Source organism: Vulpes lagopus, chromosome 12 (genome assembly GCF_018345385.1).
Source record: "Vulpes lagopus strain Blue_001 chromosome 12, ASM1834538v1, whole genome shotgun sequence".
In the NCBI taxonomy this organism is placed as follows: domain Eukaryota; kingdom Metazoa; phylum Chordata; class Mammalia; order Carnivora; family Canidae; genus Vulpes; species Vulpes lagopus.
Window position 1 is genome coordinate 11,817,454 of NC_054835.1, and position 27,268 is coordinate 11,844,721.

Sequence of the window (27,268 nt, forward strand, 5' to 3'; positions counted from 1 at the left end):
AAGTGACTCCAGGATCTTCGGCAGTTGAGCTGAAATCAAGGCTCAGAGCGGCTGAGCACGTCAGGCACACGGCGTTGGCAGGACTGTGGCCGTGAGAGGACCAGGAGGGGCAGGGCGTGCCCACCTCCCGGGAGCATCTGGTCGGGAGAGGCGTTAATGACCATCTGGACCAACATGGACAGAACCCGAAGCTGTTCCACTCACTTGGAGTTCCAAAATAACTGCAAATAACCACTTAAATTGTTTTTAAGTATGCAACAAAAGGATCGACCTAACTGGAGAACCGCACACTCCTCCTCTTAGCGCATGCTGCTCTTCAGAAGCAAGAATTGAGACAGATGAATCATGACATGATAAAGCCACTAAAACCACCATCAGCTTAAGTGCATCACCTCTTAAGAGAAACATCCTCAGAGTGAAAAATATTCTACTTTACCAAAATCTGCCTTTATTAAAGTGAATAAATCATTAGAGGACTATCCAAAACTCCATGAGCGATGGCTGTAATTTGCTCAGTCTGCCTACTTCCACTCGGGCAGACACTGGCTGACAGTACCACTCGCCACCCTCATGATCGCGTGCCAGCAAGAAATCATCTCCACGTCTGTAAACGTCATCTTAGCAGAAGACAGACTTTGCAGATTTTCAGTGCTTTTAGTGAACTGGTATTTTCAGTAAACGTTTTCTGAGCAGCAAAGAACAAGAATTTGTTTTCAGAAATCTTAGAACTGGATATAAACATTGGCAGTAGACACAATCAATAAATATCATACAATTTCTCAAATGAACAAGATTTCCCCAATTTGAATTCTTTTCCTAAAGACATTCAACCACCCTGACCCGAGACCAAGCGTCGGCCCCACTGCCTCATAGGATTACTGTCGGCCAGCACAAGGGGCATCGGGTCACGTGCAAGTGGGGAGGGGGCAGGAGGTAAGAAAGCGAAGGAGATCACTTTCCATTCACACTGAAGAGAACTTCAAGTATAGGGTCTACGGCCTGGAGACCCCACCATACATACACCCCTTGTCTGACCCTCCATGGCTGGCAGCGGGCACGGCATCCATGAGCCACTCAGCACAGTGCTTCTTCTTCCTCCTCCTCCCAGCATCCTGTGTGTGTGCCTGGAGCCAAGGGAGGCACCTCTGCTGTTCACCAGAAGCCTCTCCGGAAAAGGTCTGTGACTACACATACTTCGTACCCAAATGGATGAAAATAATAAATACGAATCCTGTCCACACATCCTTCAGACTCGCCCGCCGGCGCCGGTGTCATTTACGAGTCTGGGTCTTCTTTGGCACGGCGGGCCGCTTGGGCTGCCACAAGTGGTTGTGAATTGTGAGAGCGTCCACGCTGACGGACATAGTTTTGGCTGGGATCAGGTTAAACTGTTTTCGATCTGAGCTGTATTTATACAGCTTGTCAATCATTTTCTTGGTGATGCTCTTTGGCCCTGTGCCAGTTAATTTGTAGATCTCTTCAGTGTCAGGATAATAGCAATAAAGTGCTCTGAACTGGCAGCCGGCATCACGGAACAGTATGATGTAGTGGTTGGCGTCACACTTCTCTAGCTCCTGTATCGAGGGGGTAAAGGAAAAGAGAGGAGGGCTTGAGAGTTACACCAGCAGTTGGAGCAGCTAGGGCTCCCCGCTTTCAAGAAGGCCTGCCCACACCCTGGCCCCAGTCTTCCCATTCTGACTGCCAGCAGGGTGGCACCCACCGCTGAGACCTGACTTAGGAAGTCTAGGCTCGAGAAGAAAAAGTGCTTTTAAAATTGAGTGAAAAAAATCACAGAACACCATGAGCCACCAGAGAAACACAAGTCAAAACCCACTTCTGGGGCAGCACAGCACGTCCACTAGGAGGGCAACAACTAACAAGAAGATGGCAGCCAATATGAGGGGGTTGTGCAGACCCCGGAGCCCCCCACGCAGCTGGAGGAACAGAGATGAGCTGGACAGCCACTCCAAATGCTAAGCATAGAGTGACCCTGTGGCTCAGTGGTTCCTGTCTAAGGCAGAGACTGGAGAAGCTGAGCAGCTACATAAAACCTCGTATGTGAATGTTTACAGCAGCAGGATTCATCATCATCACAAAAGTAGAAAGCCAAACATCCTCCACCTGGAGAAGAGATCAACTGTGGACTATCACCATGATGGAGGAGGATTTAGCCATGAGAGAGCATGAGGTGCTGGCATGCAAGGAACGTGGATAAGATGAATCGTGGGGCCATGTGGAGAAGACGGCCCCGAAAGGCCACAGGGTATGGGGTCTTCTTCATGGGATGCATCCGGGAGAGGCCCACCCAAGGACAGTAGGTTGGGGGGAGCCAGGTGGGGTATCGCTACATGGACAGGGTTTCTCTCCATGCTGGAATCAGAGCTGATGGTCGTACTACTGTGCAAACAGGAGGCTGCTGAGTCCACAAGGTGGGCCTGTGGTGCGTGGCCAATACGCCAGCAAACCTGAAGTAGCACTATGGGTACTCATGACAGTAACCACTGTGCTGGCTCTGAGCGGCAGAATGTTTTCGTGCTAAAGCCTAGTTTAACTGTCTACCCCACACCGCTCCCCACCACGGGTCTTGGAGCCCAGCGTCCTCCCACGGCCATGGCCACGCACTGCCATCACCCGCTCTGCCCCACGTGCACCAGGCTTTTCCAGAGGTTACGTGACAGGCGTTCCCAGAACCAGCTACCAGCAGAAGTGAACAAGGACCCAACCATTTGCTATAAAGTCAGGATTTTAAAATATTTGTAAAAGTGTAAAACAAAACCACTGTTCTATTTTTGCTTCTGGAAATACACTCATTTTTCATAAATACATTATTAGTTTTATCAGAATATAATGAGCTTGTTATGGACTCCAATAAATCAACACACAAATATGTATTTTAAAAGACTAAGAGGAAAACCAGAACCCAAAGTGTATACAATATTAATTTCAACTAAATAAAAACTATGTTTAAGCACAAACAGCAAGATGTGAATGAGCAGCACCTGTAGACCCTAGGCCCTCCTGCCCACCCCGGCTGGCAGCCCGTCCCGGCTGGCAGCCCGTCATCGCCTTCCCTGCCCTCCCTTCCTGTTCCTGCCCCCACTCTCATCCCCCTCACTTCTGTCCTCAGCCCTCCCCTGCCCACCCCTGCACTCACTTCACTGAGAGCAAAGTCCGGGTCCCTCCACCGACAGAGGCCCTGTGGGGGCTGTCCTGTGCCCTCGGACCTCCCTGAGCTCCTCCAGCCCAGCGGCTCACCACCACCGTGGTGCCCGCGTGCATGCCCGCAGCATCCTTTCCCAAATGCAGACAGCCACTTGCTGGGGAGATGGCCCCGGCCAGCCCACTGGCCTCTGCAGCTACCCACCCCCCCAGCTATCCCCCTGCCCTCCGGTGACTCCTCCAGGTTACTTATCACTTCCCTGCACCTGGCATAGGCCAAACGTGGCCACCACTGCAGCTGTAAACAGTTTTATGGGGACAGAGCTACGCCTCTGCATCCAGTCTGTGGTGGTTTTCACTACAACAGCAGAGCTGAGCCCTACCTGGCCTCTTCCAGAAAAAGCCCATGACTCCTCTCCTCTATCAGGGACTGCCTCACACCCTAGACAGTCAGCTTCAGAGCTGGACTTTCGGTTTTGATTGCTGACTGATCCCCAGCATGCAGTGCAGCGTGATAACAGCAAGGAAGAGGCACCTGCACCTGCATGGTGCAGAGGGCATCACCCGCCCTGACGGTGCCAGTCAGGCTAAGGACATGCAAGTTCTAATCTTTTTTTTTTTTTTAATTTTATTTATTTATTCATGAGAGACATAGAGAGAGAGGCAGAGACACAGGCAGAGGGAAAAGCAGGCTCCATGCAGGCAGCCTGATGTGGGACTCGATCCCGGGTCTCCAGGATCACGCCCTGGGCTGAAGGCAGGCGCTTAACCGCTGAGCTACCCGGGCATCCCGCAAGTTCTAATCTTGACTCTGTTTCCAACTGCCTTGCAGATCATCTTCTTGCTGAGACCCTAATCATCCCTCCTTTAAAGTGACCAAGGCCTGACAGCATTTTCACAGCAGATGAAAGAAAGGCAGCAAGTGCTCAGCACAACAGAACCAAACAACAAACACTTTGCTGCCTACCTTCCATCTCTCCAATGATCTGAGAGCTGAAACTGGAGCCAGGCCTGCCACCTCGCTGCCCCTGCACCCCTCAGGACACTCCTGCCAATTCCTTCTATCTCCACCCAACACCACCTGCCACAGGCCTCAGAGCACAGGAACCCGGCCCCCTCCAGTACCTACAAGGCCCCCTGCCCTCCACTAACACTGAGTCTACTAGCTCTCTCCACCTGCTTCACACCAGAGGGCCCTTCCCTAGACTCCGGCTCTGTCCCCAGGGCAACACCTGGAGTGTGGCTCGTCCCAAGCCTGCTCTTCCTCAAGCCATCCCTCCTCCCGCACCATGGAGCACTGTACAGACAGCTCCTGTGCCATCACGTTCTCCCATATGCCAACCACAGGGCTACCTGGCAGGAGTTTGAAGCCAAACCAAGCAACACCCACATGTGTGAATAATGAGGTTACATTTTAGGAAAGGCCCCTAATTTACAAATATCCTTCATTCTACATAAAAACTTGGTGGTTAATAATATTGTGTGCCGGGATCCCTGGGTGGCGCAGCGGTTTGGCGCCTGCCTTTGGCCCAGGGCGCGATCCTGGAGACCCGGGATCGAATCCCACGTCGGGCTCCTGGTGCATGGAGCCTGCTTCTCCCTCTGCCTGTGTCTCTGCCTCTCTCTCTCTCTCTCTCTCTCTCTGTGACTATCATAAATAAAAAAATAAATGAAAAAAAAATAATAATAATATTGTGTGCCAACTAGACTTCAATTAAAATAAAGAAAAAAATTTAGTGATGTTTGATACTTGCCTCTAATATTGAATTCTTGTGAGGTTCGTTCACTTTTCCTGCTAGACAGCAGTGAGAAATGGCATTGTGTATAATCGGTTTGTTTGATTTGCTACTGGGCTCCTTAAAGAGCTTGGGACCTGTGAAAACAGGCAAGATTCCCAAATTATACTCTGCGCACACGCACGTGCACACGCGCACACACACACACATACACACACATGAAAACCCCAGTTTCCCAGAACCAAGTGGCAGCCAGGCTGGGTCAGTGAGGTCAATGTTTTTAGAAAACAGAACGTTAAGAGCCCACTTCAAATCTGAAAGAATCCATTCCAAGTTGCAAACTTTAAATTAAGTAAAGGGTCAAGATAGTTATGACTTTGTCCCCTTTCTACTTCACTTACTTTGACGTATAAAGGAAAACACCCAGGAACAGTAAATGTTGAACATCTAAGGCTCCCAGTGCAGGACGCTCCTGCGTGGGGCCACAAGGACTGGGAGGTTGCAGAGGTGCCGGGGCGCCAAGCAGGGACCAGGCAGGGATGCATCCATGATGCCTGTTACCTGTATACTCAGCCACAGAGGCGAGAGAGGATGCTGCTGACGCTGTTTCCCAGTCTCTATCCGTGCTCCTGCTGGGGTTGCGGCTCAGCGTGGGCAAGGCTTCCAAAGATTCCACTCTGCGGAAGGAAGGGTGGGGTATGGATGGTCGTTGGAGCCCCTCGCACCCCCACCCACCCTGACCCAAGCCAGGAAGGAGTGGCCATGTGGAGGAGACTTCGGCAACCAGGCAAGTGACCCCACCAGTCTGCTCTGCCTGCACAGCCCAACTACAGCCCTCGGGCAAAGTGCAAAGTGGGACACCTCAGGTAGGACCAAGTGACAAAGCAGAGACACTACAGGGACATCAAACTCCATTAGGGGTCCATCCAGGATCCAGGGCTCCACCCCCACAGAGATGGCAGCAGTGCTGTGTCCGGCTGTGCTGTGTGCGGCTGGGAAAGCTGGAGGACAGAGTTTGGGACATCTATGCTGCTGACACACAAGGGACAAGACCTTGAGAAGGAAGGAGATGGCACAGAGTGGGCGGAGCCCCAAACCCCAGGTCTCGACGATGCTCTGATCCTTGAAAGGCTTGAGCACAGCAGAAGCTGGTGGGTGCTGCATGCGGCTGCTCACAAGGAAGCAGGGCTGACAGTGAAACCAGCCTAGGTGACTGGCCAGTAACAAAACCCCAAGCAGGATCCAGAGTCCCTGAGATGTGGCCTGTGCAATGTCCCAGGGACAGGAAGCAACCAAACACATGAAGAGGGAGGATGGTGTGGCCATGGCCATAGGACGATACACAGAGTAAAGGACAGAGAACAAACGGAGGCCACACACGTGGACGAAGAACAAGGCTATCAGCAGGGGTACTCAGGCACCTGAGCAAACAGTGGTCCCAACGAAGTCCCCAGCATATCTACCCAAATTACTGTTCGGTCACAAAGGGAGGTGTTCCTGGGCAGCAGAAACTACCACCTTCAACAGGCTGAGGAAGCACAACATGCCTGATGGGCCGCTTACCAGGGGCACACGGCACAAACCACACCCCGGGGAAAGCTAGTGCGGGGCGCCCATCACGGTGCCTGGCCTGCACTTATCAAAGGCGTCAGGGTGGGGGTGCTTAGGGGGCTCAGCAGTTGAACGTCTGCCCTCAGCTCAGGTCATGATCTCAGGGTCCTGGGATCGAGTCCCGCATCGGGCTCCCTGCTCAGCAGAGTTGCTTCTCCCTCTGCCTCTGCCCCTCCCCACTCTCCCCAGCTTGTGCTCACTCTCTCACTGTTCTCTCTAAGTAAATAAAATCTTTAAAAATAAAAATAGAAAAAAAAAAAGAAGTCCCCATGAGACCATCACAGAACCAGAGCACATAATCTGCTCCCCATGTTCACCCCTTACCGCTGGGAAGGTGTGCCCCCAGAGTGCACACTCTCAGGCTCGGTGGTTGCTGCAGAGGCCAGGGACAGGCTGGATCCTGACTGGGCCCGGCTCAAGTGGTCGGCTGCAGGGACAAGAGAGCTGCCTCAAGGCCGCCGCAGGTCCCACCCCTGCCACAAGCCCCCCACCCCCCACCTTGGGCCCCCTACCCCGCACACCCCACATACCCAACAGGCGCCCACTTACAGGTTGAGGAGCACTTGGTCCCAGAATCGCTGCATGACTCCTCCCGATGGACGGACTTGGGCCGCGGCTTCTTCGGCTTCCCTTTCGGCTTCCCCAGCCCCTGCTCCTCTAAAATCTGCTGCTGCTTCCTGCGCAGGTACTCCTGTTTGATGAGTTCCCGCCGCGCCTTCTCCTCCTCCTTCCGAATCCGGTCTTCCTCCGCTTTCCGCCTGTAGACACAGCGCTCCATTCAGAGGGCCGGCACCCGCCTGCACCACTGCACCCCCACACAGTGCTGCGACCCTCAAACAAGCACCCAGAGCCCCGGACCACCATGTGAATCAAGGGTGGTGAGCCCAGAAAGCGTAAACCAGAGCTTGGCCTAGCCCCAAGAGGTGGTGGGATGGGGCCGAGGGACAGGAAGGGGGACCTGACCGTCGGGGGTGGGGGGCCGGGCAGGAGCCAGGTTACCGGGCCTCGTCTCTCTTGAGCTCCACCTCCGCCTCCAGCTGCTGCTTCCGCACACGCGCCTCCTCGGCCTTGCGCTGCTGCTTCAGGAGGAAGGCCGCCCGCTTCTTAGCAAGCTCATCTTCTGCCTTCTGCTCATCCTACAAGCCGGCAGTACCTGTCATCCACGGGACACGGCCCCCGACACCCCTGCAAACTCCCCGGCAGCAGATGTGTGCACTCAGAGAACAGGTTAATGCACGGTCCACTCATGTTCTCACCTTTTTCCCTGAGGATGGCCCATCTCACAGATGCTAAAACACTAAGGAATAACCCAGCCACCCAGAAAACAGCCCCATCCGTCACCTATTTGTTCCCTACTGAGTCTGGTTTACCTCGGTTTCCACACACCAACTGACCCCTGAAGTGATACTTATTCAATTACATTTTTAAAGCATTAAGCAAAGGGGCCTCAGTGGTCGAGCATCTGCCTGTGGCTCGGGTCATGACCCCGGGGTCCTGGGATCGAGTCCCATATCAGGCTCCCTGCCTTCTCCTTATGTCTATGTCTCTGTCTCTCTCTCTGTGTCCCTCATGAATAAATAAATAAAATCTTAAAAAAAAAAAAAAAAGCATTAAGCACTAAACCCTGCTTGCTTGTGAGAGAAGACAAACCCTATGTCCTGAGGGGAAAAGACACGCAAACCAGAAGGGAAGCTCCCACAACCCACCTCCCCATTCTACCTAAGAAAACACTATAAGAGGGGATCCCTGGGTGGCTCAGTGGTTTAGCGCCTGCCTTCGGCCCAGGGCGTGATCCTGGTGTCCCGGGATCGAGTTCTGCATCAGGCTTCCTCCATGGAGCCTGCTTCTCTCTCTGTCTGTGTCTCTGCCTCTCTCTGTGTCTTAAGAAAGAAGAAAAAAAAAGAAAAGAAAGAAAAGAAAAGAAAAGAAAAGAAGAGGAAAGAAAAGAAAAGAAAAGAAAAGAAAAGAAAAGAAAAGAAAAGAAAAGAAAAGAAAGGAAAGGAAAGGAAAGGAAAGGAAAGGAGGAAGGAAGGAAGGAAGGAAGGAAGGAAGGAAGGAAGGAAGGAAGGAAGAAGAAAGAAAGAAAAAGAAAGAAAGAAAGAAAGAAAGAAAGAAAGAAAGAAAGAAAGAAAGAAAGAAAGAAAGAAAAAGAAAGGGAGGGAGGGAGGGAGGGAGGGAAAGGAAAAAGAAAGAGAAGAAAAAGAAAAAGAAAAAGAAAAGGAAAAAGAAAAAGAAAAAGAAAAAGAAAAAAAAAAACAAAGACAGACACTACAAGAAAGGCAGAGACCAACACGCAGCCTCCCCAGAGCTATCTTACCTGCCCAGCTGCTCTCACACTCACCGTGGGGGCCAGATTCAGCCCACCATCGGCTCCCACGGAGCCCATGAGCTAAGAATGTTTATGTTTATTAAAGGATCAGAAAACCATCAAAAGAAAAAGAACACTCCGGCACATGAAAATTATGTGGGATTCCCATTCGGGGCCTATCCAGCACTACAGCCTCATAGGCACACAGCCACGTGTGCTCCAACAGGCACTGCCCATAGGTGCTTCCAGCGGAGTCAGGTCCTGGTGACAGAGCACGCAGGGCTCGCCAAGTGACACTTTCCTCCCAGGCCCCACTCTGACCGTAAGCTTCTAAGGCACCCGCATGACCAAGGACAAGAGAGAACACCTGACACCACCTGACACAGACACCAGCAGTTTACCTTGAAGAAGAAGCCGACCCCTGGCTTCTGATCACCTTCGCTGGGGAGATCCACTGAGCTCTGGGGGCCCTCTGTCTCTCCATCCTCATCAGGGGCCTTTAGGTCTGAGAGGTCCACTTCAATGAGACTGGCCTTGCCCCTCGGGGGCTCATCTGTAGGGATATTCTCCTTCCCTGAGACAGCAGGGGAGCTGAGACCTGCCTCTTTCACGCTGCTGTCCAGAACTTCTTTGAGGCTCATTTGTTCAGACAGGATGTTTGCGTCTTTGGAAGAAGGCAAGACAAATGTCCGCTGGTTGCTTTCATCATGGAGCCTGTAGCTGTCAAAGAAGCACTTCTCATGAGGGTCGTTTCCAGGTTCGGCCACGTTGTCCCAGCCTGGGTCAGAGGGGGTCCGAGGGGGGAAGGACCGCAAGTGAGGGAGGGTCTCTATACTGGGTGTCGGGGTCTTGCTTCGGGAGGAAGCCTGCTGTCTGTCTCTGGGTACTTTCAGCTCAGCCGGTCTCCCTGAGCGGGAGTTTCGGCCCTGACCCTGACCAAGACGAGGTGGTTTGCGGTGACCTGTCGTCCCAGGGGGAGAGAGCGGCTCCACGAAGTGGATCGCCGTCCTGACCTTCTGGTCCTGGGTGTTCGGCTTTGTGCCCGGGGCGGGGGCTGCAGGGGGCTTCATGAGCAGCTGTTCCTGCTGCTGCGAGATCCTCAGGATGGCCTGCTGCAGTGTGCTGATGGTCTCGTTGAGCTTCTCGATGGACAAGTCACACTCACTCACATCCACCGCCTCACCAGCATCTTCCAGCAGGGCGGCAGAGAGCACTTTGGTCTTTTCCAGCTCGTGCAGGGTGGCAGGGGCTTTCACTTTATGCTGAAGGAGAACCAGGCTCTCCGTGTCCACGTCCGGAGACGGCAGGACGCCTTCCCTCCCCTCCTCCTTCAGGAGGAACTCTTCCGTCCTGGAAACTCCACCGTCAAAGTCCTCTCCATTGTGCTGGGCATAGTCCCCCGCCAAGTGGTCGGGCTTCCGTGGCTGGGGGGCGCCGTCGGCCTTCCCCTTCTTGACCACGTGCAGGAAGGCAGCCTTCCCTAGCTTCAGTCGCTGCCGGGCAGACAAAGCCTCCATCTTCTTCTTCTGTGCCTCAATGGCCCTCCGCTTCTCCTCCAGCTGCATGTGGAGCTGCACCAGCTCGGAGGCCAGGAGGCTGGCATGCTCCCTGCTCTGTCTGTTCGGGCTCTGCTCCCTCCTCTGCTTCCACGTCGTCAGAGGGGCCGGGCAGCTCTCCGAGGCGTCAGGCGTGGTCTTCTGGGAGCTGCTGGTGCTGGACTTGGTTTCACAGCTGTTAAGCCTCTGGAGCTTCCGCTCCGCAAAGCTCGTCATTCGCACGCTGCCACTGGCCATGGAGACGCTGCTGACCTGAGACACGGTGCTCAGACATGGGCTGGAGCGGCCACTAGCATCGTCCTTGTCTTCGTGCTCCTTCACCTTCATGTCCTCCTGCAGCTTTGCCGACTCCTCCTCACCGATATACCTGCCCATGAGCACGGGGTGGTCCTCGCCAATGAGATCTTGCTCAGCTTCGTCCAAGTCAGCCACATCAGAGTCGGAGTCCTGCCTCAGGATGGGCCACGGCTCTAGGTCGTGGGCGCCAGGGCTCCGGGCACAGCCAACACAGAACCTGCCCTCGCCATCTTCATCGGCTCTGGCTACGTGAAGAAAGAAGCCATCAGTAGACTGTCCCTGAGGTAACAGATCGAAACCGCCAGCGGCCAGAAGCCCACCGCGGGCGTCCCCTGCCGCCTGCGGTCCTGTCTCAGTGGGCACAGGATCCATGCCCACGGGTAGCTCTGGACAGGAGATCGGAGTGAAAGTCCTACTCAAGTCACGGCTGCCGTGACTGCTGGGCGCCCTCTTGCGCACCAGGGGCTGGTGGCCCTCACTGGGCCTCTTGGACGTGAAACTCCGTGGCCGCCCCTCTCCACACTCTTCCTCCTTGGCGATGGCCTGCTTCTCCTTGGCTGGCCTGAGCACAGCTGGCATCAATGGCTCCAGGAAGAAACTGTCAGGCTTACTTTCCAACGTGTCTGCAAGTCTGTGGGGAGACCTGGCACTTGTCGGCAGGCCCCGCTCACCGCCATGGGGGGCCACATCCGTTCTAATGATGGCCACAAGCTCTTCGTCCTCATCCTCGATATCGACATTGTTCAGCAGGCTTTGCCCATCAGCCTTCAGCGTTGTGGGCTGTGGCTGGTTCTGCGGAGTCAGATTAATGACATTGGAGGCCAAACTATCCTTGCTGATGGAGCGGGCCAGGCTGACGCTGTCACCAGAGCCAGGGTCCATGTCACAGCTGGCAGCATGATGCAGGGCGAAGGGTGCTGGCTGAGACACAGGCCTGCAACGTGGGAAAAGCAGCCCATTGGACATGCCACTGTCTATATAAGGGGTGACTCAAACATACTGGGTGACGATGCTAGTTACAGAAAGAGAGTACAAATCTCAAGTCTAGGAGATTTAAGCAAACCCTTTCCCAGGGCGAGGAACAACCAGAGACCAGCTTAAGTGTGGCAATTCTCAACATTTAGGTCCTGGGACCCCTTTACACCCTTAAAAGTCTGGGCCTCAGAGAGCTTTTATTATATATTTATCAATATTAATATTTATCACACTAGAAATCAAAACTGAGACTTTTTTTTTAAAAAATGACTAAAGATTACAATAAACTAGTCTGTGAAAAATTTCATATTTTTGGGACACCTGGGTGGCTCAGCAGTTGAGCGTCTGCCTTTGGCTCAGGGTGTGATCCCAGGGTCCTGGGATCGAGTCCCACATCGGGCTTCCTGTGGGGAGCCTGCTTCTCCCTCTGCCTGTCTCTGCCTCTCTTTGTGTGTCTCTCATGAATAAATAAAATCTTAAAAAAAACAAACATTATTTTGTAAAATAAAAAAGTCTACAGCATGACACACTTTTATTTTTTATTTAGTTTTTTAAAAGATTTTATTTATTTGTGACAGACACAGAGAGAGAGAAAGAAGCAGGGACACAGGCAGAGGGAGAAGCAGGCTTCATGCAGAGAGCCCAACATGGGACTCGATCCCGGCACTCCAGGATCAGGCCCTGGGCTGAAGGCGGTGCTAAACCACTGAGCCACCCGGGCTGCCCATGACACTCTTTTATAATTGTCTCTCCTGTTGGCCCAGACGCCCACATGTGACCCTGATTCAGCCCTGTCACAAGAGTGAGACCAGCAGCGAGCACCCCAGCACCACCAGGAAACGGTGGTGACCCGCGGACCCCTGGGTGGGTCTCCGCTAGCCCAGGGGCCTTGGACCCCATGTGCAAAACTGCTGTCAGCCTAACGAATGCACGGAAACTTATCTGAAACACAAAGGTCACCTGTTCTTTTTTTCTGGCCATGCTACTGCTGCCCCCCGTGGCTGCCCGTCAACTCGGGTTAAAGAATTGGACCGGTGTCGTTGATCTGCATGTGGAGGAAAGAAGGTGTTCGATATTAAGTGGCTGATTTCATAGCATCTGCAGTTCTTTCAACGTAATAACCATTTCTAAGGAAATGCACCCTAACCTAGTACCCCAGAACTGCCTGAGAAAAGCAGGTAAATCTCACACCAAAGGAAATTTCCAGTTTCAATAAGTAACACATAATTCAGTAATTAGTCCAAATCATGATATAACATAATCAGAACTTACATTAAACATCAATACAGAGAAGTTCTTGCTTAGGCACAACGTAGCAACTTTATGTATACTTCATACAACTTATTAGATTTTAATGATATTCTCGCTGTAAAGACTATAATTTCTAAGGAATATCAGTATAAATCAAAATGTTTTCTACCATAATCTTTCTCACTAAAATGGCTACATCACGGTAGGAAGGTTCAACTTGAGAACACTTATTCCAATTAAGTTACAGGAGGAAGGACAAAGGAGGGTGGAGGGAAGCAGTGCTCTTACCAGGAGGACCCTCCCCCTGCACGGCCTTCTGCTGTCTCTGTCTCAGGGGCAGTAAAGGGTGGGACGGGCTAAAGGCAGAGGCCCCTTTCCCCCTAAATGGAAAGAACAGGAGAGCATCACTGGCTGATCGGTCTGCAAGGTCCACAGCAAATGTACAATAAACAGCAGCATGAATTCATAGCAATCAACCAGGAAACCAGAGTTTCTCTGGGAAAAATTAATTCTTAAGCCAAAGGAGAACCAAGAACTTCAAACCTGGGATAAATATCCCCAAAAGTGGCACTCGGGGTCACGGTGACTTGTGATCACCACCTGCCTGCCTGGGGGGCCCTCCACTGCCAACCCCCCAGCACCTTCTCCATCACCCCTTCAGAAGGACACTGTGATTCAAACTACAAAGTGACAGGAAAAGGGCAGCGGGATGCTGACTCACAGGTGCTCAGGCTCTTCAGGGCGCAGGCGCTGCCTGGGGCCGCCCTCGGCTGGTGGCTGAGTGGGTGGCTGCGGGTCGGCCGGGCTTGCCACTGCGGGGCTGCCCAGGAAGCTGCGCTTGGTGGCGTTGGAGATTGGAATGGGAGGCCGACTGCTCTTGTGGTGTGACACTGTTTTAGCTGCACAAATGGCAATTTATAGTAATGTTCACATTATTACAGTTACTCAAAACATTAGCAAGAAGCACCTTAAAAAAAAAAAAAAAAAACCTGGAGCTTTTATAAGAACTAAAAATAATGTGGGACTCCTGGGTGGCTCAGTGGTGGAGCATCTGCCTTCGGCCCAGGGCATGATCCCAGGGTCCTGGGATCGAGTCCCATATTGGGCTCCCTGCAGGGAGCCTGCTTCTCCCTCTGCCTGTGTCTCTGCCTTTTTCTCTGTGTCTCTCATGAATAAATTAATAGAATCAAAAAAAAAAAAAAAGAACTAAAAATAATGCAACTTTTACTTGAAACCAAACTTCTCAAAAAAACTGGTTTCAAATTCAACAAATGTATCTTGCAGTAATGAATACTTCAAATATTATACCAAAATTAAAAGCTACACCGCAGATTAGAGCAAGAAGTGGTGAAGCCGACTGGTGTCTCTGACCACCCCTTCACTGACCACTGCGGCTGTCCCGGGCTCAAGACAGTACCAGTCCACCTGTCCCGGGAGAAGAAACCAAGGATGGGCGGCTAGGGTACTGAGGGCAGTCCCCCTCCCCACAGGAGGTGCTCCCACATGCCCCACCTCTGGGCCTGAGGCAGGGTCTGCGTCTGGAACCAACCATCCAGACAAGAGTTGTCACCAGAGGTGAGCACCCACAACCCAGAGGCAAGACCACCCAGCACTGACCCCAGAATCTGACCCCACAGGGACAGACACCATTTACTCAGGAGCCTCTGTGCTGGGGACAAGGGACATTGGAGGTGTCCCAGACAGCTGGACGCAGGTGAGAGTCCACACCGACACCCTGAGGCCCAAAGCATCATTGTTGCCCTTCCAGGATAGGGAAGCAGAGGCTGGCCAAAGTCCAGCTGCCAAAGGATTGCTTGCTTCCATCCAGGGATGAACATACATGATAGCCAAAGCAACAGCCACACAGTGCTAGGAATGCTGCGGGGAGCCCGGGAAGCTGCGCCCCACTCCAGCCCCAGCAGTAAAACACAACTCCTCCTAATCCCATCGGGGGACAGTGACCACCAGCACCCCCTCAAAGACCCGAAGGACACAGAGCCATAGACCCTATCTCCAATTCCCAAGGCTGCCCTGGAAGCAACCAGCTGGGTCCTGGCCAAAGTCAGCCAGGAAGGAAGGCCCAAGTGTAGCTGCACTGGCAGAAACATGTACAGCATCCTCTGGCCTCAGGCTCTGAACACAGGTGGCCCCCTGGACTGCCAGCAGGCAAGCAGCACCTCAGTACCAGGACCGGGGACCCAGGGGTCAAGGGCACCCAGGTCATCCCATCCAAAGTAAAACACAAACTGTACCACCCAGGGCCTGCATCCAGCAGGAGGGTTCTGGAGGTGACACAGGGCGACCTGAAGCCTGCTCCTGCCGAGTAACACAGATGCCGTAAAGGGGGCACAGAGCGCTCCTCCACAGGCCCAGGCACCGCACTCCAGGTACCAGAAGGAGAGCCACACGGTCCACAGGTTCCAGTGGCTTCAAACACCACACCCGGGGGCGCCTAGGGGGGCTCTGTCGGTTGAGCATGTGACTCTTGGTTCAGGCTCAGGTCACGATCTCAGGGTCCCGGGATTGAGTCCTGCATCAGGCTTTGCACTCAGCAGCGAGTCTGTTTGGGATTCTCTCTCTCCCTCTGCCCCTCCCTCAACATGTGTGCCGTGTGCACACGCTCTCTCCCCCCAAAAAATAAATCTTAAAAAAAATTAAAAAAAAAAAAGGCAAAATAAGTCCTGGCATGCACTGGGCATGGCAGAGACCATGTGCCTTGACCACAGGACACCTAGTGTCTATATCCAAAATGATTTGTCCCGAGCTGAGCACTGTCACAACACTCCCAGTAATGAGGGCGAACTGGCCATCAAACACGCACCCCAACTGTCGGCACCTCAGGCTGCCTGTGACCTCCACCACAGCCCCAGCAGCCCTGCAGCCCCACAGCCCCTGCCTAGAGCCACGTGCTGGCCAGCTGATAGAACAAATGCCCAAGCTGGGTGAATAGGTGGGTCAATTCAGAATGTGGAAAGGTGCTGCTGGTCACTGCCAGCCAGCCTGTCATCAGATCCCAGCACACTGGCACATGCATGAAGGGCCAGAGGTGGGGGAACCCATACGCAGGAGGCAAGAGGCAGGCACGGGGCCAGCACAGAGCCCCTCAGAGGGCACCAGTCCTCGAGAAGGCCAAATGACCACTTGGTAGCATGTCTACTCTACCAAGTCCAACTGTGGGAAGACCAGTGACTCATGTTGGCAGACATACACACACATATATTGCTTGGAGTCTGCCTCTCCTTTCTGCAGGGCTCAGCCGCACCTACAGCCAAAAGCTCACGGCATGACCTGGCTGCCCAGCACCCACACAGCCAGCATCAGACCAGAACAGGCCTTACAGAAGAGAGGGGCCGGGGGGGAGGGACCATCATGAGCCCCGCTGTGCAGGCCACATCCCAGAGTGAGCCTCACACACGCTCCCTCTCCCTGCACTGCTGCCTCCAAGCCTCCTTCCCACTTGGTCTGACAACCCACCTCTCAACCTTCAGAGGCCGGCCCTTCCAGGTCAGAGCACACGTCACAACACCCTACGGTCAACACCCTGCAGTTTCCCATCTGCAACTTCTGCGCTGGCTCTGCTCCAAAGGTGATTCTCAACCCCCACTGCTGGGGGAACTCCCGTGGGGGTGGGGGCAGGGATGGGGGGTGCTGAGATGCCTGGGAGAGCACGGCAAGGTCCAAGGCACAGGGAAGGGTCACGGGCAGTGCGTGACTGCACAGGACACGGTGGGGAGGCTGGCAGGTGAGGCAGCCCTACTGGCAGAGGCAGAACGGGCTACCGGGCTCTCAAGGAAGACATGGTGCTAAGGGTCCTGAGCTGGGTGGCAGTGGCAAGGGGGGTGCCAGACTTGCCTTCTCCCCCCAAACCCCCCGCACTGTTCCACTATCCCACAGCCAAGCTGCTGGGGTGTCTGCTCATCACTGCTGTTTTCACTAAGTAGGCTGAGCATGTTTCCACAAGTTTATCAGGCATTTGGAGTACGACTCTGCTGAGCTACTAGTCTTTCGCTCATTCTTCTATTCTTTTTTCTTATTAATATGCATGAGCTTTGGGATCCCTGGGTGGCGCAGCGGTTTAGCGCCTGCCTTTGGCCCGGGGCGCGATCCTGGAGACCCCGGATCGAATCCCACGTCAGGCTCCCTGCATGGAGCCTGCTTCTCCCTCTGCCTATGTCTCTGTCTCTCTCTCTCTCTGTGACTATCATAAATAAATAAAAATTTAAAAAAAAATATGCATGAGCTTTTTATATACTCTGGGTGCCAGGGATATGCTCTGGGTGCATATAGGTTCTGGGTGCCAGTTATACTGGGTACCAGGTATACACTCTGGATACCAGGGATACACTCTGGGTGCCAGGTCTAAGTTCTGGGTGCCAGGGATATGCTCTGGGTACCAGGTATAAGTTCTGAGTAACAGTTATACTGGGTACCAGGGATATGCTCTGGGTGCCAGTTATACTGGGTACCAGGGATATGCTCTGGGTGCCAGTTATACTGGGTACCAAGGATATGCTCTGGGTACCAAGTATAAGTTCTGAGTACCAGTTATATCGAGTACCAGGGATATGTTCTGGGTACCAGGTACCTACTGTAAATTTTGTAAGCATCTTCTCCCCCTTGTGACTTTTTTTTTTTTAAACTCTTTATCTTCTTTCAATAAAAGGAAAACCTTAATTTTAATGTGGCTGTATTTCTCATTATTTCCTTTGTCACTTTTTTAGATTCTTTATAAAGACTCACAAAGACATAAAGATACTCTCTCATCCTATCTTCTTAAATCTTTATAGATTCTCAAATGCTGGCAGATTTATTTTACCCATGGTAAGATTATTTCTTTCTCGTGGACAAGAGTGGAGCTTCCCAACTAAGGAGGCTAATCAGAACCATCCAGAAGCTCTTCTCCAAATAAGCCGGGATTCTGATTTTACAGGATAAGCACAGGCCCAGAGCCACACTCCTGTGAAAAGCTCTTGGAGTAACTGCTATGGGCCACAGTGCAAAAGCAGCAGACAGGCAGTGAAGACAGCAACATAGCTCTCCGTATTCCCAGGAGGAAGCACTTCAACACCATGTCATATGGAAAGGCAGAGACCCCGAAGGGGACCTTCTCTATCTGGCATCTCTCGGACAAAACAGCTACCAATTCCCAGAAGGCTTGTCACTCACCATCTTTCGGTTCCTGAACATCCCTGGGCTGAACAAAATCCGGTTTGACGTTTTCAAACCACCAGAAGAGCTCAGCAATAAAAACCATAACGTTCGGCTAAAGGAAAACATACAAAAACAAGGATACCGTAAGTAGCTTATTCACTAACGGTTTTAAAAAATGTGTCTTTAATAATTCACGGCTACCTTCAACACTAAGGGAGCATACAGCATGTCTTCTAAGGTGAGATAGAAGCATTTGTTCAGATACTCATTTGAGAACTCTCTCAGAAGCCGGATGTTGTACAGGCTGTCAGCCATCGACGTTACCTCCTTCAAGCATATATCTGACGGATAAAGAGAAAAGTACGATTTATCACGAAGATGGTCTCCACCCTAAGTGTGCATACGTGTATATATGTTTAGTTCTGCCCTGAACACATTTTAAATGGAGGGAATGGTAGTATTTAAAAGGGTAGCATTACAGACTTAAAGATCACAATGAATACAAGTGACACTAAATACAGAAAGGGAACACTCAAGAAAAAGATCTGAGCATCTCCAGGATCTGAATTTAACTGTTAACATCTAAAAAGCCCAAGAGAAACTCTCCATGATCTAAGACTGGGGCTCCGGAATAGACAGCCCCCACCTTGCAGTTTATCAAAGGGCCTTGCTGCACGCTAGTTAATGTTCTACCAAGCTTCTTTCACCAACTGGAAATCCTCTGCCTGAAGTGATCTCCACTGGGGGGTGAGGGGGGCGGAGCACAGAACAGGAAACGCCAGGCTCTCCAAGGAATAATAGCAAATACTACTGATCACAAAAAAAATCAGGAGACAACACCCAGCAGAAGTCTCCCTCCATTCAAAAGGTTGGGACTGCAGCTCCTGGCATCTGGGGCGGGACAGTCTGCTACGTACATGGCTCTGCAGGGGGCCAGACCCTCCAATGGGTAATTCCTGCTTGGGTGTCAAGTCCTGGGAGAGTGGGTGCTGGGGGACAGGGCGGAGAACAAACACCAGGACACAGCTCAGGACTAATGCAGAAGGAGCTGCGCTGAGCACTTATGGTGGTTCTGCCACAAATACACCTAAATAAGAAAACAAGCTCAGAAGTAGAACTACTAAAATAATAATTTCAATAATTACTTCTGGAAGCACGACCATGGTGTGCCACAGTCTCTGAGGGACGGGGCCTGACACCACACCTTGCATGGTCAACTCTCCAGAGAAACTTTGAGAAGCTGGGTAACTGAGCATGCTGATACTGCTCAGAAATGCTTCCTTACCTTAAATTCTGCTTATGAAATATTAGGATCAGATACCCCAGTACCCTCCACACAGATGGAAAAAGTGCCTACCATACCTTATCTGATTCAGATATTTCCTCTCAATAATAAAATACTACTGACTGTCTTGAAGCCCACCCCTAACCCCCCTTCCTGCTGCATGACCCCCTCCCACATGGGTGTCAACGTTGCCACAAATGCTGTGTGCCCATCAACACGACACTGCTGACCTGGCTTTCTTGAGTTTTACATATAGGAGAACACACTCTGCCCATCATTTCATAGCCTGTTTTTCCCCCAAACTCAGGTTTAAGTTTCCAAGGACATCTATGTTGACAGGAGCAGATTTCATCGTTCATGTGAATGGCTATACAGCATCCTACGATTTTCACTATTACGCTGGGAGAACCAAATTTGTGTGCACTCTCAGCACTTGCAACACTCCAAGAAGGGGCTGGCAGGACCAGAACCTTCGCTGTGCACACCTGGCCACCTGCCCACTGCCGCCTGCCAGCACCACCTGGGCAGGTGTGAAATCCTCCCTTCCGAAATGGCACATCACTGACCACTAGTATGGGGTCATTCTTGACTTCCTCTTCTACCAGAAGCCTGTTCTTTCTCCCAAGGTTGTCCATCTTCTTCTTAATTTGTACAAATTCTTTGCTCATTATGGTTACCCGAGGATTTATATGATGATCCTTTAACGTATGTCTGTTCCAAATATTTTTTCACGGATATTATTTATTGCTTCATTTTGTTCATACTGTTCCTTTGTCGGCACATTGAACTGTATTATGATTAAATGTAATCCTTTCTATTGCTCGTGCTTTTTTGTAATTTCAATAATCCATCTCAACATCAATGTCCTAAAAATATTTTCCTGTATTTTCCTCTCAAAATTCCAAAGTTTTGCTTTTCAGGTGTAGGTCTCTCACCCAAGGCAGGGGCACCCACCTCAGGTGGACCGAGGCCACACAGCCTCCCCCACGGACGGCCATTCCTCCATGGCGCTCTGTGCCTCACCAGCACCAGGCCCCTGGAATGCCACCAGTCTGGCTCCTCCAGGCCATGTGATTCTCCCAGGCCGAAGCCACCCAGTGTGGCCAATGTAAAGTTCAACAAAACTTGGTCTTTACAGGGACAAGTACCCACATTCTTATGCTTCAAAATCAACTTGCCTGAAACTTGTAATAACCCACAACAGAATAATGAACCCACGGATTATAATCCACTGGATACAACAAGAACCTGTGAGGCCCTCCTGATATAAATCAACACACAAGCAGTGGCAGGAAGACTACATCTCCTGCAGCACAGGCTAACAGATACATGTGAGAGGACCACCAGCAGAGCAAAGCCTGATGAGAAACAGGCTTTCAATCTGAGCCCCTTCCCCAAACTACTAATGAAAGCAAAAACTAGTGGTCTTAGACTGGAGAAGCCCAGCAATACCACCTGACCCAAGGGCTCACTGACACTGGGCCCACCCTGGGAAGACACACCCCTTCTGGGGCATTCTTGCTGAGAACGCAGGCCCTGACATAACCAGGAGGACGTAACAACCCAAACAAGGGACACTCAACAAGCTAAACAAGCTGCTGTACTCCTGGAAAGGTCAAGGCCAAGAAAGACAAGAAAGACTGGCAACCAGCTGCAGATGACAGGGCGCTGCAAAGAGGCTGGACACCTGCTCGGGCAGCGGGTTGGGCTTGAGGCTGCACGGGGAGCAGCGGCGGTGGGGAGAGCACCGGGACGCCTGACAGAATCTGATGGGACCATGCCTTAGTGCGTCAGCTTTCCCGGTACTGCCTCCAAGTCTTTCTCCAAAGGTTCAAATGAAAACCTAACAGCAGGAACATCTGGGTAAAGTACAGCAAGCATTCCTTGCACCTCCTCCTGTAAATGTAAACCTATCCAAACAAAGTGTTACAAAACACTAACCGTGCCCCTTTGGCCTCCACTTTTCCACGAGAATTTTTACAGTACTTTGTCCATTTCTGTAAAAATACATTTACTGGACTGGTAACAAACAATCCAAGGAAATCACAATCTGTACACCGATTCTCGGCATCTAAGAATATAGTTTAAATCTTCTTCCAAGGACCATAAACAGACCCTCCTTGTTCAGGACTTAGGGCCGGTGGCTTCCAGAGGCAGGACTGTGAGGGCAGGACCCCGAGGGCAGACTGGGTAGATGGAGCCTATCTGCAGCAGGCTGTCCGGGCTGAGAACCTGCCAGCTCACATCGCATCTATCACAGGTGGCCAGCGGCTTCTAACAGACCGTTTCCTGCACATTCTGAACTTGTCCACGGTAAGTTCTCCCACCCTCCTGTCCCCTCACTTTTCCACCTCTTTTTACCTGTTGTCCACTTTGCTTTTGAGATCTACTCTCAGGAAGAGCTCTCCAAAGCTGCCTCCGGCACTTGAACAAACTCTTAAATATCAGTAGCCACATCTTATCTCCAAGAGTCCATGTGTGCCCAGTTATGCTGCACACCTGTATCTGACCCTGTCTTCCCGACAGTCTCTTCCAGCACCCCGTCCCCGGCCACAGGTTCAGTGCCCTCCCTCACCTCCCGTGTTTTCTCCTGCCCTCCTGCACGGCCTCTGCTGACTTGGCCTCGCTTTCAGGCTGGTGCCCTCCTCAAATGTCTGGGGATTGGCAGCCACCCAGAGTCGAGGGTAAGAGGGCCGAAAGTAGGCTTTGTGGTGAGGCGACAGGCAGGCCCTCTTGGGGGGCCGTCAAAGGGCAGCGGCTGTGAGACTTCTGCCCAAGGCTGGTGTCTGCAGAGGCGAATCCTTCCCCATTGTCTTTTCAGCACTGCATATGCATTTATTCATACAATGATATAAAAACTGTCAATATGCCATGAATGATATAAAACACATGTTCACTTAAAAAATTGGTAATACAAAGAAATGCCGGTAAAAATCAAATGTCTTCAAGAGCTTTATTTTATCCCACTTGATATGATGAAAGTAAGGAAGATGAGAGGGAAATTACAATTTTTTAAAGTATAAGTGACATACAATATCTTATCGGTTTCAAGTCTAGAGCAGAGTGACTCAACAATCACAGACATAAAACGCTCATGCGGGGAGTTATGGTCACCAACTGACATGGCACTAGGCTGTTACAGCATTACTGACTGCACACCCTGTGCCCTACTGCTCACCCCGTGACTTACTTTCTAACTGGAGGTTTGCCCTCCTCACCCTTCACCTATGGCGCCCACCCCCCCTCAGCAAACCACCACTTTGTTTCTCTGTATTTACCACTATTTCTGTTTTGTTTGGTTTTTCACATTCCCCACACAAGTGAAATTATATTTCTCTGTCTTATTTCACTTAGTTTGATACCCTCTAGGTCCACCCGTGTGGTCATGAATGGCAGGATTTCCTTTTTTTCTACGGCTGCATAACGTTCCATGGTGTACAGGTACTGTATCCTCTTTATTCATCAATGAGTCCTTCCCCATTTTGAATGTAAGCCGACCGACACCACGGAGCTAATGAAGACAAGTGGCTTCCCGGGGCAGGCAAATGGAGAAGAAAACCAGTTCCACCTTCCAGTATGAAGAATTCTACACAAGGCCTTGATTTCAGCATGCCACCTCAGGCCTGCCTGCCTGTACATGAGACATCTGAGCCTAGAGCTATGTGCTCAGCTACCCCCAGAGCGTACACTCGTCTCCCGAGGTCTGTGGGGAGATCACCACTGCCTCATGGAGGCAACAGGACTAGTCCGTCATTGCAAGAACCTCCACCAAGTGACCGCTGTATCCCACGTCCTTCGCACGTCCATTCAGCTGCCTTTCCTGGATGTACAGGAGGGCTGGCCTGCTTCCCTGGCCTGAGCTCCTCTGCTGCTCACTGCTCCGTAATTAGGTGCTTGATGCTCCAGAAGTGTCCTGCTTTTCTCCAAGATGGAATCTGCAATTCAGCTCCTTTGTGTCGGGGATTTCTGACCACCGAAGGGGAGAGAAAGCTACTACTCCTCAGTCTCCTTCCTTCCACTTTCTCTGGGCTTCTTTCCTAATGCACTAGATCAACCTAGTTCATTCATTTTTGAAATTCCTCATTTTCCAGAAATGTGCCCTGAGGCCCTGCATTTGCCTTTCCCGGTGGCCTGCAACTGCACACAAGCTCGGGTATGTGTTGTTCACTCGTTATGCAACAAGTGTCCACTGAACATGGACCCATCCCAGGCACGAGTGACATGGGTGGGACGTGTCACTGAACAAAACAGATAAACACCCTGCCCTGTGGAGCGCACACAAGAGAACCCCATTATGACTATGGCTTTGGTCCACAAATATTTCAAAGTATCTTCTTTGGTTTTTAAGCATTAAAGATTTGGAGAAATGGGATCCCTGGGTGGCGCAGCAGTTTGGCGCCTGCCTTTGGCCCAGGGCGCGATCCTGGAGACCCAGGATCGAATCCCACGTCAGGCTCCCTGCATGGAGCCTGCTTCTCCCTCTGCCTGTGTCTCTGCCTCCCTCTCTCTCTCTCTCTATCATGAATAAATAAAATATTAAAAAAAAAATAAAAATAAAAAAATAAAGATTTGGAGAAAGATTTCTCATTTTACTGCATTGTGGGAAAGGTATCCATTCTCTGCAATCTGTTGAGGTTTCTTTCGGGGGTTTAATCAAGTCCATTTTTTACAGACATCCCCCACCCCCACCCCCTGGGTTGCTTATTTTAAAAGAGCGTCTGCTGTGGCAGTGGGTGTACTGGACCAATCCCGTTCATCGTGTCCGAATCTTCCATGGTCTTCCTCCACTCATATCCGTGGCTCCATTAGACAGTGTCTGTAACTGAACTCAGGACTGTGACTTTTTTAAAACCTACACTAATGTGCTGTTGTTGGACGCCACAAGACTCAACACCGCCACATCCTCCCAGGCTCCCACCTCCTCCTTCATGAGAACTCCCTCTTGTTAGACATTCATGGACAGGTCAGAGGAGCAGGCCAGACACAAGGGAAGCTAGGAGCTGTCTGTGCTGGTGAGCCAGAAGGCAGACCTGAGAAAGACCCAGAACACAGAAGGCAACACAAAACAAGATGCTGAGGGCACAGGGAAGTGCCAGTACACACTGAACCACCCCACTCCCCCATCTCTTAGGGTTCCCACCCTTTATGTCCTTCGTCATCTTGAGCATCCTGTGTTCTTGTTCCAAAACTCCTTTTCACCCACACCTGGGTGCCAAACCTGCGTGTTGTAACCGCTGGCTCTGCACGGGCTGTTTTTCCACACAGCCCTGCTCTCCCATGAGCTCATCTTCAGCAGGGGGTGGTTACTTTCTGCGGGTATGTGGTGGCCCTGGCTCCTGGAGGTGCCCCATAAGCACAATTCCACTCTCCCACGTGCCCCACCCAAGGCTTCCACTAGTGATGGGCTTAGTTCAGGAAGAACCTTCCCGTTGCCACACAGGCAGCATACGTATCAACCCCTTCGCGCCCCTGATGCACGCTGGCAGCTGTTTCCTCAAGAAAGACCTTCACGCCAGGCCTAGGGCCACAGTCCTCAGACAAGCCCTCCTGTATCTTTCCATGGCCAGTACGTGGGCCTTTCCTAGTCCCTTTCCTGGTCTGGTCACAATGCTCACAAACACACACGGGCCCGAGGCCAGATGAGCATGAGAGGCCTGACAGGTGTCAACTCAGGATTTTCACTCCAGGACAAATACCCTCTCTGGAACTAGAGACTCCCTTTCTTTCAAGTTCAACTATCATTTTAGCTACAAAAACTATAATCCAGCACTATTGTAGTTGAGGCAGGACCAACTTCTGCTCCATCCCCTGGATATTTCACAGGTAGGGTAGTTGGCTGCACAAGCTCTTGGCCTGTATCTCCCTCCCTCTGAGAGAAAGAAGGATGCTTAGCAAACATAAATCAGAATTCCTGTGCCCAAGGCCCCGGCAGGCATCTGCTGTCATGGGGTCCCCTGCTCTGCCATCAGGCAGTAAGTGCCTAAGAGACGCACTGGCACTGTAATATCACCAGCCTAACACAGGAGTCGTTCATGATCAGATTCTGCACTTTCCCAACCCCAGACAAGGTTCTAGCTGGTTTTTGTTTATCAAGTAGGATGTGGAGCCCAACACAGGGCTTGAGTTCACAACCCTAAGATCAAGACCTCAGCTGAAATGGAGAGTCAGATGCTTCACCACCTAAGCCACCCAGGCACCCTGCTGCTAGAGGTTTTAAACCAATTGTAGCAAGACAGACAAAGTTCCAACCCTTCCAAAATGTAAGAAAAGTCACATACTTAACACTTTACCCAAATACTTTCAAAGTCCAATTTCTCCATGAGATAAAAGAATGCAAGTCAAGTACAAGCACATCATCCTCGTACTTTTTTTTTTAATCTGTATGAGAATATCCCAGATGGTATCAAGACTGAGGGTGCTACTCCCCATCTTTTACATGTTTGGACCAGTGTGTGTGTGTGATGTTCCTGGAGGACCCAGGTCCGCTCCAGGGGAAGCTCTGCACTCACCGTCCAACTTCATGTGCTCTGGGCAGTAGTAGTGGACCACAGCCAAGAGAGCAGCCCCGTCGCTGCCGTCCCTCATCAGGTCCTCCAACAATGGGAAGTAGGGTGGCTGCCTTGTGGACAGGTGCTCTCGGCGATAGCGCACCTGCAGTTGATAAAAGGAAAACAGTCTGCACATGATGTGCCTCCACAACAACTGATGTTATTCTGAGAACTCACATAATGCCTACTGGATGACGGTCAGAACAACGGCAATCACATGGGAAAAGCTCGAGAGTCTGGATGACATCCTTTGCCTTGAACACACATGCCAAGATCCAGGGAACCAAGCACCATGGCTAACCTGGGAGACAGCAACTGACTGCTGATGGCGCCAGGCCGTCCTGGGCTAAGGGGCACACAAGAGTGGAGGCAGAATGCACGGCTATGCTACCAAAAGCCGCACACTCTGAACGAATGAGAAACAAGTTAAATGGTGAACAAGCTTAGGCTCAGAAGACCCGCCTTACTACTCCTTTTCTGAGTATTATCAGCATTAACCTCAGCCATCAAAAAAAGTACAAAACATCATTAATATACGGTTTGAGAAATTCTCCAAACCAGGTTAGACAAAATGTCATGTATACATCAACTGGACCCTCTGAGAACTACGGCACAGCATGAGGAGACTGAATGCATGCAAGGTGCTCTGGGAGACAGGGGGCTTTGCAAGGTTTCCATACTTCTGCCTTCGGAGGAGAGGGTGTGCACTGTGTTCTGAGCCACCCCCAGCCTCCCAGCGTGGCCCCCACAACTCAATGTCTGGTTACGTGTGTGCAGACACACAAGCCGCCAAGGAAGGGGAGTCCACGCAGTCACCTGTCCCAAACGTCCTGCTGCGCGCTCGCTCAGGTTCTTCTGCGTTAACATTCACAATACAGCTGCATCTTCTTGAAGGGAAGAAAGTACACAATACCAACAAGAGAAAGAAAACCAGCAGTCCATACTAACGACTGTGGATTTCTGAGACTTAGGCAGAGGGGTTCAACCCGAAGAAAAACCATCTCTCTCGGCAATCGAGAATTTAAAGTTGTCTGAATAAATGTACAGGGGAGAATAATCAATACTAATATTTGGCGTAAGACACACCTAACACATTTTTTCAAAACAGGAATGTGGTTTATTTCATGTCTGTGAAGTCTGTGTTGACGGAGACTTTAACTTGTTTCTCAGGGCCCATAACACAGGCTACAACAGGCAGCCTGCCCGCACTGCCCACAGGGCTGGTCTGGGGCTGCAGCATGCAGGGCACAAGAGCATGCGCCAGGCCAGGCCTCCACAGACACATACACACACGAGACAGCACACATGGTGAGTGACCACAGCATGCAGTAAAGCAAATGGCTTCTCCAGTGAAGATGGATGGCGTGTGTTTAAAATAAGGGAAAACAACT

At 51.4% G+C, this 27,268-nt stretch overlaps 1 protein-coding gene across 3 annotated transcripts in view; it reads right to left on the minus strand.

The window, feature by feature from the left end:
- Positions 1-425: 425 nt before the first annotated feature.
- The window catches only part of CAMSAP1 (calmodulin regulated spectrin associated protein 1), a 64,249-nt gene continuing 37,406 nt past the window's right edge, over positions 426-27,268 (minus strand). For all 3 annotated transcript variants that reach the window (XM_041724979.1, XM_041724980.1, XM_041724978.1), the window contains 13 exons: positions 25,839-25,980; positions 18,246-18,385; positions 18,060-18,156; positions 13,615-13,792; positions 13,182-13,273; positions 12,603-12,687; positions 9,216-11,601; positions 7,506-7,642; positions 7,056-7,264; positions 6,831-6,933; positions 5,457-5,572; positions 4,914-5,032; positions 426-1,574 (listed from right to left, as the gene is read on the minus strand). In XM_041724979.1, coding sequence (XP_041580913.1) covers positions 1,272-1,574; positions 4,914-5,032; positions 5,457-5,572; positions 6,831-6,933; positions 7,056-7,264; positions 7,506-7,642; positions 9,216-11,601; positions 12,603-12,687; positions 13,182-13,273; positions 13,615-13,792; positions 18,060-18,156; positions 18,246-18,385; positions 25,839-25,980 — 4,107 coding nt within the window. In that variant the 3' untranslated portion in view covers positions 426-1,271. The remainder of the gene's footprint in view (positions 1,575-4,913; positions 5,033-5,456; positions 5,573-6,830; positions 6,934-7,055; positions 7,265-7,505; positions 7,643-9,215; positions 11,602-12,602; positions 12,688-13,181; positions 13,274-13,614; positions 13,793-18,059; positions 18,157-18,245; positions 18,386-25,838; positions 25,981-27,268) is intronic.